The 17947-nt window shown below is 43.5% G+C and overlaps 1 protein-coding gene across 3 annotated transcripts in view; it reads right to left on the bottom strand.

The window, feature by feature from the left end:
• The window catches only part of LOC121335518 (unconventional myosin-X-like), an 88027-nt gene that overhangs the window by 43600 nt on the left and 26480 nt on the right, over positions 1 to 17947 (bottom strand). For all 3 annotated transcript variants that reach the window (XM_041403759.1, XM_041403760.1, XM_041403761.1), the window contains 11 exons: positions 17316 to 17440; positions 16009 to 16022; positions 15321 to 15405; positions 13726 to 13829; positions 12485 to 12614; positions 11512 to 11630; positions 7792 to 7938; positions 6955 to 7055; positions 5025 to 5091; positions 4477 to 4569; positions 779 to 847 (listed from right to left, as the gene is read on the bottom strand). In XM_041403759.1, the coding sequence (XP_041259693.1) occupies positions 779 to 847; positions 4477 to 4569; positions 5025 to 5091; positions 6955 to 7055; positions 7792 to 7938; positions 11512 to 11630; positions 12485 to 12614; positions 13726 to 13829; positions 15321 to 15405; positions 16009 to 16022; positions 17316 to 17440 (1054 nt within the window). The remainder of the gene's footprint in view (positions 1 to 778; positions 848 to 4476; positions 4570 to 5024; positions 5092 to 6954; positions 7056 to 7791; positions 7939 to 11511; positions 11631 to 12484; positions 12615 to 13725; positions 13830 to 15320; positions 15406 to 16008; positions 16023 to 17315; positions 17441 to 17947) is intronic.

Genomic DNA, 17947 nt, shown 5'->3' with positions numbered 1-17947 from the left:
AGCCTCCAGCAGAGCTACACAGGAACACTGCAGGCATGTGCCCAGATCTGAATTTCTGGGGTCAAAGAACTAGAGAGTTCTGCAGTTCCTGGCAAGAAAGTGATTTTTAGCCATCAGTTAAAAAACATACAAAAAAAACCACCCTAAAAAACAAGTGAAAAAGCTGCAAAGATTTGCCTGGCAGGAGAGAGTTTGTGGGAAAATCCTCTGCAAGGTGTGAGGTACTCTACTCACTTGAGGACAGTGAAGAAAACAGCCACCCAGTGCCCCAGCTTCCCAACCACAAGTGCTCAGCAGATTATTCTCGGAGGAGGTTAGCCCTTCTTTAATGTGCAGGTGTCCTCCCTTGACACACCTTCATCTGCTTCACATCTCTTCACAACAAAGAGCAACATTTAACCTTGAAGGCTCGGGAACCTTTTCCTTTTTGCGACAGGTATTCAGCCTTTCCTCCTCCTCCTCCTCAAAAGTCAAATTTTCCTTGTGAGTTTTCCTTTGTTTGTGAGTGTCCAAGAAAAGACAGCATGAAAAACAGAAGTAAGGAATTTATCCCCCAAACAAAAAGTTACCTGAGAAACTCAAGCATCCCAGCTGGAGAATACAGCACTGGAGAGTGACATGCTATTTTAAACCCATCACACTTGTTGTGCTCTGGTACAGGACATCAGATGTGTGGAAACACACAGCTCAGAGACGTTCTTGGTTTTTGGAATCTAGAATTGAGAACCTCAAGTCCAGAATATACCAAGCATCTCACAAACACATCAGGAACACCCACCTCCCCTGCATAATGCCTTATGCCAAACTGATGGTCTGTCACCCGAGGCTTCACATAGTAGGGGTTGCTCTGAAATGAAAGAAAAAGAAGTTGTCTTATAATGCTGGTATAAGAATAAAAAGTCAGTCAGGAACTCTGTCATGACTATGACAAGGCTGGGATGGGCAAGGACCTTTGCTCTTGCAGAGCCCGACCACATCTGCTGCAGCTGTCTGCAGCTACATTACAAATATGTTACTCAAATTTAAGATGGAAATATCCAGCCCTTCAAGGCATTTCTCATGTGAGCAAGGGCTTGCAGAATCAAGGCTGCGGAGGCATGCCATGGATGAAATGTTAATTCTTGTGTGTCTGACACCTGAGGAGACTGAGCTCCACACAAACCATGTGGTGCAGGACACAGGATCAGGATGCAGGGAAAATGGCAGCTTGCATAACACCTCCACACCTTTTCTTCATCAAAGGAAATAACATACCAATTTCCTGTCTTCCTCTGTATTTCATCTTTCCCTGCACCTCTCTTCCCCTACATTCAATATTCAGTTTTCCTTTCTCTTTTTCCTCTCTCATTTCCCCCCTCCTTTCTCTGTTCTGTGAAAACCATTTTAACTATTGAAGAGCAGCCATGCTGCTCTAGACCAACAATCTATCCAGCAGCATTCTGCCTCTAGCACTGGCTATGTAGGATAGAGTACAAAGAAAGCAAGTAAATCATACTTTCATCCTAATATCCCCTCAAACTCTAATTCTTTCTCTGAGGCCTGCCTAATTAGTAACCCCAAATGGATTTCTCTTTGCAATACTTGCTCATTCCACAGGTGAACCCATGCAGACTTCTTGCACTGGAGTGTCCTTTCACAGGGAGCTCTCAACCAACTATATGTTGAACTAGAGCTGCTTGGATTTAAGCCTGGCTTCCCTTAGTGCCATTAATCTTCTACAGGCCATGTGTGACTTTTAGACCCATCACACCCACCCAAGATGTCTTGTCTCCACACTGCAGCTCCCTTCAATGCAGTTTTCTGTAGCACTAAAGCTGTCCCAGACCTGCTGTTCACCACTTCTGACAGAAGCTCTCCTTGAGGGGAGGGGCCCCATGCTGTACGTGGTTCAAAGTGAAGGTGATCTACAGACTATACAATTCCATAACAATGTTTTCTACTTTTACTGTTAGTTTCATGGAAGCTTTTACTACTTCTTTTGGGGGTTTTTATTACTGCTGAGCCCTGTGCTGGTATTTCCATGGAACTCCATCACAGCCTCTGTCTGGGTCTCACACCTGAAGAGCAACAGTCACTTCAGGGCCATCACTTCAAAGGTGAAATCGGGACTGTTTTCCTTCAGGCACAACGTTTTACATTTATCTGTGCTGCTTTTCCTTTTTATTTTCACTTTACAACACAATCAGTCTCATGAGGCCCAGACCAGCCTTGCCCTGTGAGTCAGCAGAAAACCTCAGTGCTTGTAGGAGACTGTCTTACAGAGCCTCCTGTCATTGAGGCAACTGACCATTTACATTCTGTGAATTTACACAACTGTGAAATCAGAACTATAGGTCTATAGTTTCCTACAATAATTTCTAAAAATTAATATAATCCCAAAGTACTAAAGTACTAAGAAAATTTTAAGTAACATGTTACATGATGCTGTTTGTAATTCAGCTCTTCATCTTCAAGATCTTTTAGCAGTATTTAGCAGGTGGACAGCTTCTGATGCTGATCATTTGTTAGTGCTACTGAAAATTTTTTCATGGTTGTTTTTCTCTTCACACTGATCCCATTTCATTGCTCTTCCCTTCCCCCCACACAGTCATCTTTTTCAACCACAAACCTCCCTGTCTTCCACTCCAAATACGACTGCTACTGGATCTCTCATGTGGATTGGCATCCTGTTCTCCTCTCCCTCTCTACCAAACTTTTGTATTTCACCCATGCTCACAACACTTTTGGTTCCTTCTGCTATCTTCCCTATTGCTCCTCTCTCCAAGTTGTTTCAGAGGTCATATTCTCTTAAATCCCAGCTTTAGGCTTTTCCTCCTTAAGACTACAGCATTCCACAGAAAATACAGAGAAGAGGGCTTGTTCTCATCAGGCTTCCCAGCAATGCTGCCTGGATGTCTTCCAATGCTCTTCCAGCCAGCACTAGAGACTTTAACTGGTATAAAAAATGCTTTTGCCTTCAGCAAATGCAAATCCTAGAGCACTCTCCACTGTTCCTCCCTGCACTTAGCCTCTTCCATCTCTTGCAAGCTTCCTAGAGTTCTACATTAACTGCTATTGCCTCAAAGCAGACAGAGGTGACACTATGAACAGCTTAATGAAAAGTCTACTCAATGCACAGAAATCACCAAAAATAGCAACCAAAATGTAGTGGGGCATAAAGGAATGCAAAATAATACTGGCAGTCTCATGCTGCTGTACAATAAACCACAGGTACCTTCTTACCAAGGGAACTGCATTCTGGTCTGATTATTTATCTCAGAAAAGAATAGAGAAAAAAATATGTAGACAAATTCAGAAACAAGCAGGAAAAAGAAAGAGGAGCTTTGAAACGTCTCCATTTGGACATAAACTGAAGAGTTTGGGACAGTTGAGAAAGAAAATTCATAACAAGTGATACATTAAAAATATTCATTAGTTCTATATGAAGAAATACCAACAACAGTTTTTAAAAAAGAAGGTAAATCAGGCATTCTCACATTTCTTGACCTGTAATACCAGGCAAAGCCACAGTGGACTAAATTGAAAGCCTTGATTTAAGCCCAAAGAAAGTATGTATTTCCTCAAAGCTGTAAGTAGCCAACCAAAAGTCATTGCTATTGCTTTTAATTTGAAGTCATGAGTATTACTAGCAGAGTTACAATGCAAATATGAAAAATGATAATATCTGCATCTATACCAATTAAAATAATTCAGATAAGGGATATAGATTTTTATGTTTTCAGGCTTGGATGAAGCCTGAATTAGAAGACTAGAAAACATATTTGCTGACAATGCTCTTACTAAAGTAGCTAATTATTCCATAAGTCCATGCTACAGGCTTTAATTTGCTTTGTTTTCAGTCTATTTACTATTTAGAACAAAGTGTTGGCTGTAGCAGAGACATGGCAAGGGATTGCTACAGTGATCTCAGCGGGGTTTCTGTGTCCCCAGGATAGCTTTCTGACCTGCATGAAAAAGTTCCACTACTGTGTCCAGAACACAAGACAGAGGATGAAAGAATTTAATTAATTAGGAACAATAAGAGAGCTTTCATTAAAAGTCATGAGGTAAAAGCCGTCCCCAGCCCCAGGAGACAGATTTGACATGCTTTGGAGCAGACTGCTGTGAGTCAGCTGGCAGGAGAAACCCACACACGCTGTGCAGCCACATCCTGTGCCCGGGGTGCTGCCTCGTGTCCCGTCGCAGAACAGCAGAACCTGACTCCATCCCATGCTGCAGATTCAAACCTCTGCCCTCAGCCTGTGGAATGCACACTCCCTCTCCTCTGTGTGCACAGGAGAGCATTCTCAGGTTGCTTTACATATTACTGCTGTTCAGCGCAGCCTTATTAAACACTCACAGGTTCGGGCCTAAGGCGTTTTAAATTTACTGCACAAAGCACATATTTTACATCAACAAAACCTTCACTTTAGGTTTTGAAATGCTGATGGGGCTAACATACTGATCATTTGCCTGCCAGGTTATTTTCTTACTTACCATATGCTGGCTGTGAAGCTTTTCCAGAAGGGTGTTGTCTGTGCCTTTGGGGAATCGACTCTCTTCATTCACCAAAGCCAGTAGACCTAGTTTCTACAGCCAAACAAGAGACAAGCTTTTACAGTCAGCAAAAGCTTTAACTACACAGCACCAAGCCAAGAACTGGAGATCTGAACAGACCATTGAGCAATAACCCTTGAGTCATACCCAGCAAAACTCAAACTGAAAGCAGAATTCGGGACAGTTAATGCATTCAGCAAGCAGATCATAAGTGGAGATGGTTTATAAAAAAATCACATTAAGGTTTTACTTGAATGCTAATCCCTGTCTAAAACTGATACCCTTCCTAAGCTTACTCTCAACAATAAGCTGAGATCTGCTTTCTTGAGCCGGAACCATGGATAGAATAGCTCATACTTTTGATAGGTCACTATGGGAAGAGCATCTAAGCAACTATCTGCTTTTAAAACCAGGAAATGTCAGGGAAGATCTCAAGACACTCAGCAGTCCCCACTGATCCCTAGAAACTGTCACAGGTAACTGCTTACCTTCTCAATAAGGTCCAGGCACTCTGCATTATCCATCCAGTCAATGGCTTCCCAGTTTATCCCTTCCCTAATAGTCAAGAACAAACAGAAGAAAGTTGTGAAATGCAAGATCCAAGGTCCTGGGGCGTAGGAGAGCAGAAGTAACTGAGCCTGGCAGCTGTCCCAGGACTCAAGGTGATTTGCAGGAATTAGGCTTTGCTATGGCTGAGGAAAAGAGTAAGGGACACAATGCACTGCTAACATAAGGAGATGGAAATAAGAGACAGCCTTTCTCATCCATACCAGTGACTTAGTTGATGCTTTTCTTATAGTCATTGAGCAAATTTCACATGAATTTTAAGCCTGTGCTCTTTCTGGAGTGACGAGCATCAGCCCACACAGCGGTGATGATGGACAGTTTGCTACACAGCCTCAAGAGTCAGCTGCTGACACACCAATCTGGAAAGCAGACCTGAAGCACATCTGCCAGAAGACTGAACCACAGTTCACAGGCCCACCAGGAGAAGAGACTGGAGAGAGTTTTCAGGGAGTTTTGAAGAGAGTGACACAGGTAAGCTTTGGCCTGACATGCAGGGAACCTACAGGTGGCCCTGCATCTTTCAGAATAGGAGCTGATGTAGGTACAGTAGTGCAATAATGTGCTTTGAAAATCACCCATGACACTCTGTTAATCTGCTGAATGTGTTTTTCCCCCTTACCATCTTCTTATACTCCTGTAATACAGGATATGTCTGTTTTCAGAATTCAGAGAAGCCTAGAATAACTCTTAAGAATACAAGGAAGACTAGAGGCTATGTGTGAAGCTACTTACTGACATTCTGATACCTCCTCCTTTCAGGTGGAGACTAACATTTCGAAGAGACTGGAGCTGTTGCCTCCAAATGCTTCAGCCCAGGCTTCATACTTTAATGTTCAAAGCATTAAGATGAGATACATGAATCTGCTTAATAAGCCTGAGGGAGCAGAGCTTATATGGTGAAAGATGAGCTTTAAGTACATTGCCTTAGAATAATTTGATATGTAGTCAATAAAAAAACCTCTCATTCCTTCCAAAGTTTAGCCACAGAACTCAAACTTCCATGCAACCGTCAGGAAAAAATAATTTGTCATGATGGTACCATTTTTAATACAGGATTCCTGCAATGGTGGAACTGGCCTGAGAAGTGAGCACATAAATAGCCTTGCAATTTTGCAATCTTTAGAATTTAATGAATTGCCTATTCAACCGTCTCCCTTTACAAGGCTGCTCTCATTTGCCCTCACTGACCCTATTCAATTCTTTCATTCACAAACATAAAGGCTTCTGTTTCAGAGCAACAACTGAAGTATTTGACTAGCAGCCTGCTCTAGAAGCAGAAATACTCTAGAACATCACAGGTACTTCACAAAATACAATCCAACATGAAGCCCACAGAAGAGGAAAAAGCTGTGCAGAAGGCCCCAAGCTCAGCCTGATGTAAATCTTGCTAAGGAAAAGAGTCCTTTTCATAGTATAGGAATCTCTAGGACAGAAAGAGCTGTCAGATATCTCTAATTGTCTATGTTTAGGGAATTTCCTTTTTGCACACCAGGATTCCATCTGCATTACACCACCACTGCCATAGATAAATCATTACCAAAGTCAGTCACACACCCATTGACCATATATTCTAATGGGCTAAAGCCCAGGAACTTTCCATTCAGCTGAGAGACAGAAGGAACTCTGGAGTTTCTAAACACTACAATGGAGAATGCTTTTTCCTGGAGACAAGTGACTTGTGCTGGAAAGCACAAGGACAATGCTTATCAAGACACATCCAAGGTCAGGGCTGTACTAAGGCCCAGCTGCCTCTCCTGCTTCAGTGGCAGGGACTGAGCAGCTCAAGAGAAGTGATGTCCTCCCTCCTACTACCCATGAAAGCAGTGGGGCCCCACTCCCACTGTTTGTCACCTGTTGTACTCCAGCTGCTCCAAGGAGAAGATGTGTTTGTTGAAATATTCCTGGAGTTTCTCATTTGCATAGTTAATGTTAAACTGCTCAAAACGATTCACCTGCAAGAAGAAGCAATTATCAGATTTTACATTCTTGTTCCTGAGCTCTAAAAGAATCTATACTAGCAAAAGGGAAGGTGTCAGGCTTGGAGTAAAGCCAAAAAACATAGTGGTGTCAGGTGGATATGAGGAGGACAGTATGGAGAGGTCCAATAGGAAAACAGCTTTTGTAGCCCATGCAAGGTTAATTCAGTAAACCTAATTCATAGTAAAGCATGCTAAAGACAATTATGTTTCTCTTCTTGGTAGAAAGAAAGAAATTCTTTCTGCTTCTGTTAACAGTTCTGTTAGAACTGTTAGGTCACAGGGCTTTCTCTTCTGTGAAATATCTGAGCAGTCACTCTATGACTGCTCAACATACATTCCACATCAGCTGTAGTTAGAAGCATCACATGCAGGATTCCCCACACAACGCAAAACAGATGTAAACAAACAATGTACATGTAGGATTTTGGATAGCTGGTTTGCATACAAGTCAAAAATTCAGTATTATCTATCACAGCAGATCTGCTTAGGGTCTGTATCACAAACCAGACCTTAAACATCAGCCTGTATGAATATGGCTGGCAGAAATGGGCAGCTGAATATATCTTTCTGCTTTCAGGGGAAAGTGGCAGGGTGGAGATTCCAGAATGCCCTATGCTATCCTTACCAGGATGCAAACCCACCAAAGTTTCTTCCAAAATGCATCAACATCTCCAAAACCAACCCACCCCACAAAAAACAAAATCCTGACCTGAAAGTTCTCGAAGCCAAAGATATCCAGGATGCCCACAGACTTAAAGTTTTCCTTGCCTTTGATCTTTGTATTAATCTTGCTAATGAGCCATGAAAAACACTGGGAATAAAGTGCCATAGAGAGGGAGTCCCTGGAGTCAGCTGCCTGTAATACAGAGAGAAAAAATGAGTCACAAAGAGAACAGAAGGCATAAGGGCACACGAGTCCCTGTGGACTGCAGGTTCCTCTGCTCCTCTTCAGGTTTCGTGTCCTCTGTACTGGCTGTGTACAGTGCAGTATTTATTTGTAACAAGTTTTCAAGTAGCCAGACCACACACAAACAAGCCATAATCTTTGGGTAACTGCACTTGAGAGGGTGAAGGAAATAACAAAATCGGTGGCATTTTTTGGAACAAGTGCTGGGACAGGGAAGGTGGCAAAATACCTCACAACTAAGCCCATGGGAGTAATTTGTATCACCTGCGCCAACATTTGCAGTGACAGGCAAGGTATCTCGGTTCAGTTCTCCTAGCAGAGCTGTCAAATGGGTGTCTGCTCAGTTTTCAAAAAACTGGTAGGGCAGGATTTAATAGAATATTCTGTCACCAAGTTGCCCTCAAAAATTCTCTTTCCAAAAACATTCCTGCAAACAGCATTATCCTACTGGAATCCAATTAGGCTGGCCAACAGCCAGGACACATGCTCCAGAAGTTCATAGGTGGAAACTTTCTGCAGTTGACCCAACATCCCCTGCAGATACCATAAACAAGTGTCACACATGAAAAAAATAACTTAAATTGAGATCACTAACAGGCAGTAAGATAATTGAGTGTATGTAAGCATGTGGATGAACATCCAAAATCAAACTTCTGGTATCTCAAGCAAAAACCTACTACCTGATAGCTGCACAAGGAATGGGCTGGTTGCATATTTTGATAACACTTGGACAAACAAAAGTGGCACACCTTAAATCCTCCAATTAATAAAGAGACATGAGACAAAACCACAAATTGGGAGTCTGATCATGCGTTGTCTTCTGCACATACACTATTTAGAATGGGAAACCAGAGCTTAGGGTTCTGGAAGGACGAGAAGGCCAAAAATAAGGGTCCCTAACAAGAAGACATGATCTCAGAGGACAGAAAAAGGAGCCAGGAGAGAAGATGGCAAAGATCATGACTGGAACAAAGATTCTGGAAGTGGGGAAAGATCCTGGAGATCAGAGACGTGGAGACAAATGTCAGGGCATGCCCAAGGACCTCGGCTGGTAGTACCTGAGACTGATAACTGCAACTGCACAATATAAACCCAGACAAGCTGTTGCCCAACCCTCTTGGACAAGCCACAAACTCCCAACTGGGAAAAGAAGTTGACATATAGAGAATTCCAGAGAATGTAATGCTGAGGGGAGAGCGAGCCAGTACATGAAATAATCAAGTAGGGTGAAAGCTGTAATCTTGTTATTTCATAAATAAACCACAATAAATAGATTACAGGTTGTTCCCTCTGTCTCGCCTGTGACACCAGCAGGGCAATTCCTTCAGTAGGCCAGACCAGCAATGACAAATCTTCTAAATGCACCCTCACCCGCTTCAGTTTTACAACCCTAAATAACATGAGCTCTTTGCTAATGGCACAGGCCAACTGTTTCTGATCCCTTCCAGTGCCTCACAAACTTCTGAGGCCCAGCCTGCCAGATCCTCCTTTTCACCCAACCACACTGGTTTTCTCCTCCTTTTCTCTTCCTTGGTACTATTTCCTCTTCAGCAGCTCAAAGCTGACACAGAATAACCTCCCTTCTCCACTGAAGAGAACATTTCAAAGCATGGGCGCACACGCCTTTTCTGGCTATTTCTTCTCTCCATCAGATGATCTGCCTTATTGGTTGGGACTAAGAATGCCCTCAAGGCCATGCCTCTGTAGTGTATCTGTCTATGCAGTAAGTTGGACACATTTTCCAGGAACAGCACCTCCCCATCCAGCTGTAAGCAAAGCCACTTTCCCCACATATGGCTCAAACGAGATTCTCAAAGGCTCCTTTCATCCTCCCAGCTTTGCCTGCCTTGAGGCCAGTTCATCCATTCAGCCCACTGAAATGTCAAAGCTCAGAGGGGTAACGAGCCCATTACATAATGAGAAATCCCCAGCAATTCTACCCCACCACAAGTGGGAATAGGTGGGTGCAGCACTTAGGGCTTAGGCAGGAGCAGCCTTTACAGTGTTGAGTGCAACAGGCTCACCTAATGAAGACAGCTAAATGGCAGCATCCAGGTGCTATCAAATTTTTGTGGCCTTGGTACTTCATTGGGCTGCAAGCAGTAAGTGTGGGGTCCAGTACACACACATGTGAGGAATAGCTGTACCATCAGGGACAGCTCTGTTCAGGGAGACTGTAAATCCTACAACTGCATGCCGTTGCTGTGGACTGCATGAAGTGCCTCTGGTATTATCTGTTATCCAACCTTGAGCGCTGCTAGAGAAAGATGTGGCTTATTTAGAATAGACAGCTGAGAAGAAAACAGTGGTGTTTGATATTGAGGATATCTACCACAGACTACAGGCTGAAAAATATTTTTCACACAATTTCACTGCAAAGAAAGGTCACAGACTATGCAGAAAAAGGAGACCATTTCTTAAAGGAAAGCTTAGTTTGTGATATATTATCATGTGTGTCCACCACAAGAAAACAAGCAACTACTCTACCATAATGAGCACTGCTGAGACTTCACCTTGAACACAACTTGCCCCAGTTAGGGGCACTCCACTTCTTAAAAGATGTGGGAAAACAGAGACAGAAGACAAAGAGATTTAGAAAATTACTTACAAGGAAGCACTGAAGGAACTGGATTGTTTAGCTTAGAAAAGAGAACACCACATGAAAAACTTCACAGAAGCCAAAGCTTGTAAGGTGGACAGCTGGGATAATCTAAAATATGAGGAAAATCTTTTCAACTCCAGACTCCACTGCAGCTAAAGCAGGATACTTAAAGATGCTGTGAAATTCCTTCCATGGGAAATCTGAAGGAAAGTTAGACAGACATCCATCAGAGAGAGTCTTGTAACTCTGGCTTCTCTGCCAATGTAGGCGTTGGATTGATAACCCTCTGCAGTCTGTGCCAGCACATGATTTCCATTACAGATGTTCATTTTGCCACAACATGGTGCCTTTTCCATCCTAGTAACAGTACTCCCTGTCTTCCAGTGTCTTGCATTTTATTAATGACAGAGGATTTTCTGCAGTTATCTGTGCATGGGCCTAAAACACCAAGAGTGCCCTCAAGTGATCAGCAACACCACAAGAGCTACATATCAGTTTATTTGATCCTCCTTTGTGGTTGTATGGATCCAGAAAGAAGCTGCTGCAGGGTAACAGCCTAACATCTCTCCGATGTTTTGTGGGAATTGTGTGCCAGCTTTTACCTTCCCGTAAACACAGTGCAGCCTAGAAGCTCTGCAGGTTAAAGCACGCACACATGCAATTACCACAAAGCATCTGATGCACCTTCTCATGACACAAGTATGACTAGCTCCTGCTGAGTGAAGGTGACTTAAAACCAGTATTGTGCACTGGCATTTGCAGGTGGACTCCCCTGAAAAGCAGAGTCAACACTGGGACCTGAGCTACCAATAAGGGCAAAATACCTGAGGAAGCAGGAGGCCCTCGGCTGGAATGGGTGACACAGAGGAAGACTCAGGGCCTGGAAATGCAGAAGTGGAAGCATACACTAGGACACTTACCTGCTCCACAGTGAGAGGGGAGCTGATCTCCTCCCCACGCAGAATCATGGACCTCTGTGTCAGCACTTCAGAAAGCTGAAAGGCGTCCAAGCCCAGGAGGTCACTGGCAACATTCAGCACTACAAGGAAGACACACGTTTTTCTCCTACATGGATCCCCATCACTCACAGGGATATCTTTACAGCTTTGTGAGGAAATCCCAGGGACTTCTACAAGGCAGGTGACTAAACCCCAGCACAAAACACACTCCCCCTTACTTGATTCTCTGGGGCACACCCAAAGCTGTAGGTTCACATACCCAGTCTGGAGCTCACATACCCATTATAAAGCACAGTCAGGAACTCATGTTAGTCAGCCCTCCTGCTGACAACAGGAAGAGCAAAACCATGCTTAAGACTCAGCACCAGCAAAACACTGCATGAGAAGATATGCTTCTGTAAAAGCACGATACTGCAGTCTGAGCATGGGATTGCTAAACTTGGATGTTAAGACGAGAGGCAATTAACTTAAGACTTGAAGAAACACTTGTAATACATATTTATTACTTCTGTCTGTTTTGGGACTCACTTTGCAGACCAGCTCAGATTAAATAACTGTAACAGAGTGCATTCTAGCAACTGCTTCAAATGAAGATGGGGGAAAGTCTCTAACAGATCACTTTTATCTCAAACTCCTTCCTGATCCTATTTCTTCCATCTCTCTCAATCCAAAAGAGAAACTGAGGCTGTGGACTCGGTCTAAGAATATCAAGGAGCACAAATGGATCACAGGGCCACAGACCCAACTAAATCCCACTGGCACCTGGGAGCCATACATCCTGTGGCAATGCTTCTGAAGCGTTAAACTACAGGGAACCTGCTGGTGAAGGTACTGCAGACCAGCATAACAGAGGGAGAAAGGAAAAGGGAGAGGGCTTTATAGGGGGCCTTATGGAGCTTTGCATGGTCTACCAAGTTGCTAGGGTCCTACTTACCTGCTTTTGTTGTAACCTGGGCCCCACCGGCTGTCATAAATTCAACGTTTCCCAAATGAAGTGTGCCAGAAAGAAGTTTGAAGATGTCTCTGATTTCTTCAGTGCTGAAGTCCACCACCTTCATGGCAGTCTGTGCAAAACCAAACAGCTAATGTTAGCTGTATGTACAGCCAAGTACAATGCAACCACCGGAGCCAGGTCTGGTGTGTGTAAGATGTAAAACTCAGAATTACAGCCAGGTTACAGACGTTGCTGGATGGCTTCCATATTCTCACTTATTTTCTTCCCTGAAGGATGGATCCATGTAAGATACTTAATTTACTCTGATCCACATAACCCCCTTAATTCATTCTTAGTATAGTAGATTTATGCAGCAAGATTTGAAACCAGGCTTTCAGCATTAACTGTTAGATGGCTGGAAAGAGATTATCAGATAATAAGGAAGTATGGCACATTCCCTCTTAATGCCTGCATGTGAGCCAGGGTTTTTGAGGCATAAATTGACTTTGAGAGGTAGGACCTAGTCTTCATGCCTATACCCTGTCAGTGGGGCAGTCTGGGGTTCTCGTTCCCTTCTTTCCTCCAGCATCTCTTCAGCTGAAGAATAAATGCCATATTGCCACTGAATCTTCTGCTGTACAGGTGCTTCCTTCCCTTAAATCACACCTAACCAGGAGGTGCTGAAATCCTAAGCTTGCTGTACTCATCTTGCCTATCTGGTTTCACATACATTATTAAAGCCTTCAGGCCTACAAGCATTATCAAATAAAACAAGAATTTGCACATTCATCCTGCTAATCCCTTAACCTCTGATAAACAGGTGTTTGTTAAATCTCTGTGATATTTCAGAATAGGTGGTTTGCCCAGGTGATATGACTTCACTGGAATATTTCTGGAGAGCAGTACCTTCAGATCAAACCCTTCCCCTTTTAATGTTCAGTCTGAGGTTTCCTGAATCAGGCTATCTAGGAGGCTTCCACGAATCATTATGGGGTGGGGTTCTGCTACCCCAAATTCTCTATCATTCTAGATTATTATTCATACTGACTGTTTCCCAAATTTCCCCATTTCTGTACACTAAAGCCACTTTTTTAGTCTTGTTTTAGCTGAGTTTTGGACTTGTTGAACACCAAATTCTGGCTTAGGGCAAATAAATTCTGCCTGTGAGATCTAGATCATGCAGCATGTTTAGTCTATGAGACTGTGCCCAAAAGCTCAGGAGGAGTTAGGACTGGACTCACCATGACCTTACTGAACATCTCCACATCATTCAGGTTCTCATCAGTCACACAGCCAGACTGGTTCAAGTAGCGATAAGTCTCTGGCTCACAGAGGGAGAGGCTCTCTGCAACAGAAGAAAAAGAGGCAGGGGAGAGACAACAATTTCTTTAGCAACCAGTCTTTTAGATCACAGAAGAGGAGTGGGAGAGTGTGCTGTAACAAAGCTTGCAGATGGTATGCAAAATAATTTAGAACAGTCAAATCCCAAGCTGCAGAGTCTCAGAAGAATATCTCAATACTGAACTGACTCAAGAAAAAAACTTTTAATTCTAGCTCCAAAAGTGTATGGAAAAATAGTCTTAACTGTATACATATGGTAATGACCTCTCAATTAGATATCATCACTTGACACAGAGTTCAGAGAGTCATGGTCAGATTTCTGAAGACATTTGGTGCTAAGCAGCAGTTAAAAGCTGAACATAGTTCATAAAACTAAATGTAAAACCAGAATTGGGTCTCTGTATATTTGCTGTGCAACCACACCTTAAACACTATCTGCAGATTTGATCCCCCATTTTGAAAAGAGCATAGGAGAGCTAAAAGATCAATGGAGAAAGGAGGCAAGGATGATCAAGAGCCAAAACCACATTACAGATAGAGAGGTGAAGCAGCTTGGGACACCAGCTTGGAGAAGTAGATGGGGAGGAATAGCAGAGATCTGCTGAAGAAAAGAATCTGTTTTGTATGTTTTCCCTAAGCAATTGATAATAGCCATGTTCCCCACTACTCTCCTTTGCTTTAGATTGATCTCTGAATTGACCTAAGTAGCCATTCCTGCATGTACCCCCTTAAACTGAAATCCTACTCCCTTCTGCTCTGTCAGGCCCAAATCTTCCATCTGATTATCCTAACACACAGAAACCAAAAGCATAAAGAAACTCCCCAGGCCCTCAAAACCAGAGTACAACTGTAACATCTTCCTGCCTGCCTATCTGACCTCACCAGAACACCATCAGTGCTCAGCAATGCCTGGGACAGACACACACAAACGTTGTTTAGGGGGATGCTGCACTACAAAGAGGATTCATCCACAGGCTGCAGCCGCCACTTTCTCTGTGTGCACTTTTTCAGACCCACCTCTCCCTTCCCCAAGTACAGAGCTATAAACCCTTTGTTCAGACACAGGACATGTTTTGGCTCTAGTATCTCCACTACGTCGCTGGTCTTTGTAATTCTTCTCTCTACTATTACCTATACTGAAGATTCGTTCTAAAAATATATCTATCAGTCCATCCTTTGAACTCCTTGAACAGCTCCCACCAGCAACTGAATCAAGACTCTACCCTTCCTCTGCCTCTATCACTAACCTCATCACTGTGCACATACTTTTTCCTTCAGCACAGAATGCCTGAAGTCTTTTCTCATAAGGAATTTTTGTCATCCTCAGCCTCTTACTCTTAACTCTCCTTTCTGTTTCCCACAAAATCACCATATGGCTGGCCTTCAAGAAGCAGCTACATATCAAGTACATGAACTATCCATGCCCTGACTTACACCTGCTTCACATGTTGGACTGGAAACAGGACAAGAGACGTATCCCAGAAAATGAAATTACCTTTCTGCTCCCCGCTCACACCAGCTAGCAGAGCATAAAAGATGTGGTAATTCCGCTCCCCGGGGTTCTGGTGTACCACCCTGTTCTGAAACAAAGAATACAAGAGTAGCCAGCAGAAAAAGATCAGACCTGTGGTTGCAAAGGCAAAGAGAGGACCAGGATATTGGTAGATCTCCAGGGCCAATGCACAAGAGGGGTTTCTTGCTATTTAACAATGGTTTTGTCAAAGTAAATCCTACATCAAGATCTTTGTGGCTGTGCAACTGAGCATACACATTAACAAACTGAACTTTGTCAGTTCTGGCCCTGCTTCTCCGTGGATTTCTGACTCCAAAGTAAACTACATCCAATCAGAGATGCCTGCATTTGGAGTTGCACCCCATATGCTTCTCTGTGGAGCTGTGTTTCCAGGTACTTCTCTCTCCCTTTCTCCTTGGTAAACAGTTCTTTCTTGGAGTCTCTCTGTAATGCACAGAGTTTATCACAGATGGGAGAACAGGCTGTGATAGGCACAGAAGAACACTGCTCCTCTGCCTCCTCCTCAGCTGGGACAGCTGCAGTAGTAACAGCTCAGGAGCTGATGTCTACATGCTGCAGTGCAGACAGCCTCACCCAGGAGGTGATCTGGCACTGCCACACCTTCTCTGAGGAGAGGGCTCACCCAGCACTGAGTGGAGGTGATACCTACCTTTTCCAGTAAATCTGAATAGCATGTTAAGGAAAAAACATCCAAGTGACAGAAGCACAGATTTCTTGATGATAGGCAAAAAATCTTCTAGAAACATTGGGATGAACCCTGCAACCAGCAACAAATCATGAAATAACTGACACTTTGGAAAGCAGGTAAAGAGTGGTTCTAAACATCATCTTAGCTCATCCTCTCTATTCACTGTCCAAGGAGGTATGATGTGCCAAAGAGATATTTCAAAGGGCAGGGCGGGGCAGAGCATAGATAACCTAACAAAAGATGAGCCACATTAGGGACACCTGGAAAGATTAGAGGCCACTCTTATCTGAAAGCCTGCATTGCACACAGCAAGTCTCGCATCAGTTCTCATTGCTGCTGCAGGAGACTTCTATCTTAAATCTACTGACAGCACAAAGAGCAGAGGCCAAACAATCCAAACCTGTCATTTACAACAGCAGTAAATTCATCTGGCTGCTACTCCAGTGCCAATTGGTGTGGCTTGCAGTCAGCAGCAGCTTTGAAAATACATCAGGAAATGTAGCCAGGGCAGCTTTACCTCCCTCATGGAGACAAAAGAGAAGTCAAAGCCTTTGGGAGAGGGGTCCCTGGCCATACAGGGAAGAAAGTCATCATGGCTCAACACAGTTTGACTGTGTCCAATCTTCACTGTCCTTCTTGTTACTGGAACAGGCTCCCCCACAGAAGTGGTCACGTCACCAAGCTTGTCAGAGTATAAGGAGCATCTGGACAATGTTCATAAGTCATATGATTTCATTTTAGGTAGTCTCGAGAGGAGCAGGGAGTTGGAATTAATGATCCTTATGGGTCCTTCCCAACTTGAGATATTCTGTGATTCTATGACTAGGGTTTCAAGGTCCACTGAAGATGGTAGCCCAAAACAGGGACTCATAATTCTCTTATTTATTCCTACTTTGATCTCACTTTTCTCAATCACGAATTCATTGGCAGAGCTAAGATAAGAGAACAATTTTATGTGGAGCAAGCAGGATGTAATCAACCTAGGGGATCTTCCCAGGTAGAAAATTCCAGGGTTTTAAGTATTGAGTGTTGAGATTAAGGAAGTGCAAAGTCAAACTACACCCCTACCTAATGCAGTACTGAGACAAAAGGCTCCCAGATTTAGGTGCTGCAGAGCCACAAAACAAACACTTATTCCCTCTTTAAGTTGCAAATTTGCCCACAGCTGTAAATTGAAGACCTTTGATGAGGGATTTCCTGACCTACACTGAGCTCCTCCTCATCTTTGCTGACTCCATCCCTTTCTGGTGCACTGCGGAAAAGGATACAGTCAGTTACTCGGCCTCCCTGGATGTGCCCATGTTGAGAGAAGTGCAGCTGGATGAACTTGCCAAAGCGGCTGGAGTTGTTGTTATAAACTGTCTTGGCATTTCCAAAGGCCTCCAGGATGGGGCTGCAGAAACAAGGCAATGAGGATATCATTAGTGATGGGATACCATTGAAACAAAGCACGTGCCCAGTCTTTTGACATTTGCACGCTGTGTTCTGCAACGAGAGATTTATTTGTTACAGCACCAGCCTGGACAAGCAGGAAGAGCTCAAGGGAAAGGAGGGATGGCAAGAGCAATTTAACACGCTGCTAGATAAATTTTAAACCTTTGGGATTGCAGTTAATTAAATCAGTCCCCAGTCTGTATGGGCAGCTGGTGCACACACCAAGGGCACTCCCCACCAGTGTGGCTTGAGGAAATGAAAGGTGGCAAGAGCCAGCCAGGCTGTGTCCTCAACACAGCACATCCCATGAATACAAGTGTACTTTTTCAAGGATTTTCAGAAGCATCAGGCATATATGGCAAACAATCTGTAGCTTTAAACCACATACTTCTATATTCATTCTACCTTTTTTCCTTCTGCCTTTGATAAACCATCTCTTAAAATTACAGGCAAACATCTTCAAACT

This window comes from Onychostruthus taczanowskii, unplaced genomic scaffold (assembly GCF_017590055.1).
Source record: "Onychostruthus taczanowskii isolate IOZ18803 unplaced genomic scaffold, ASM1759005v1 scaffold20, whole genome shotgun sequence".
Classification (NCBI taxonomy): domain Eukaryota; kingdom Metazoa; phylum Chordata; class Aves; order Passeriformes; family Passeridae; genus Onychostruthus; species Onychostruthus taczanowskii.
The sequence above is the reverse complement of the archived record's forward strand: the minus strand, read 5'-3'. Positions and strand labels throughout refer to the sequence as shown.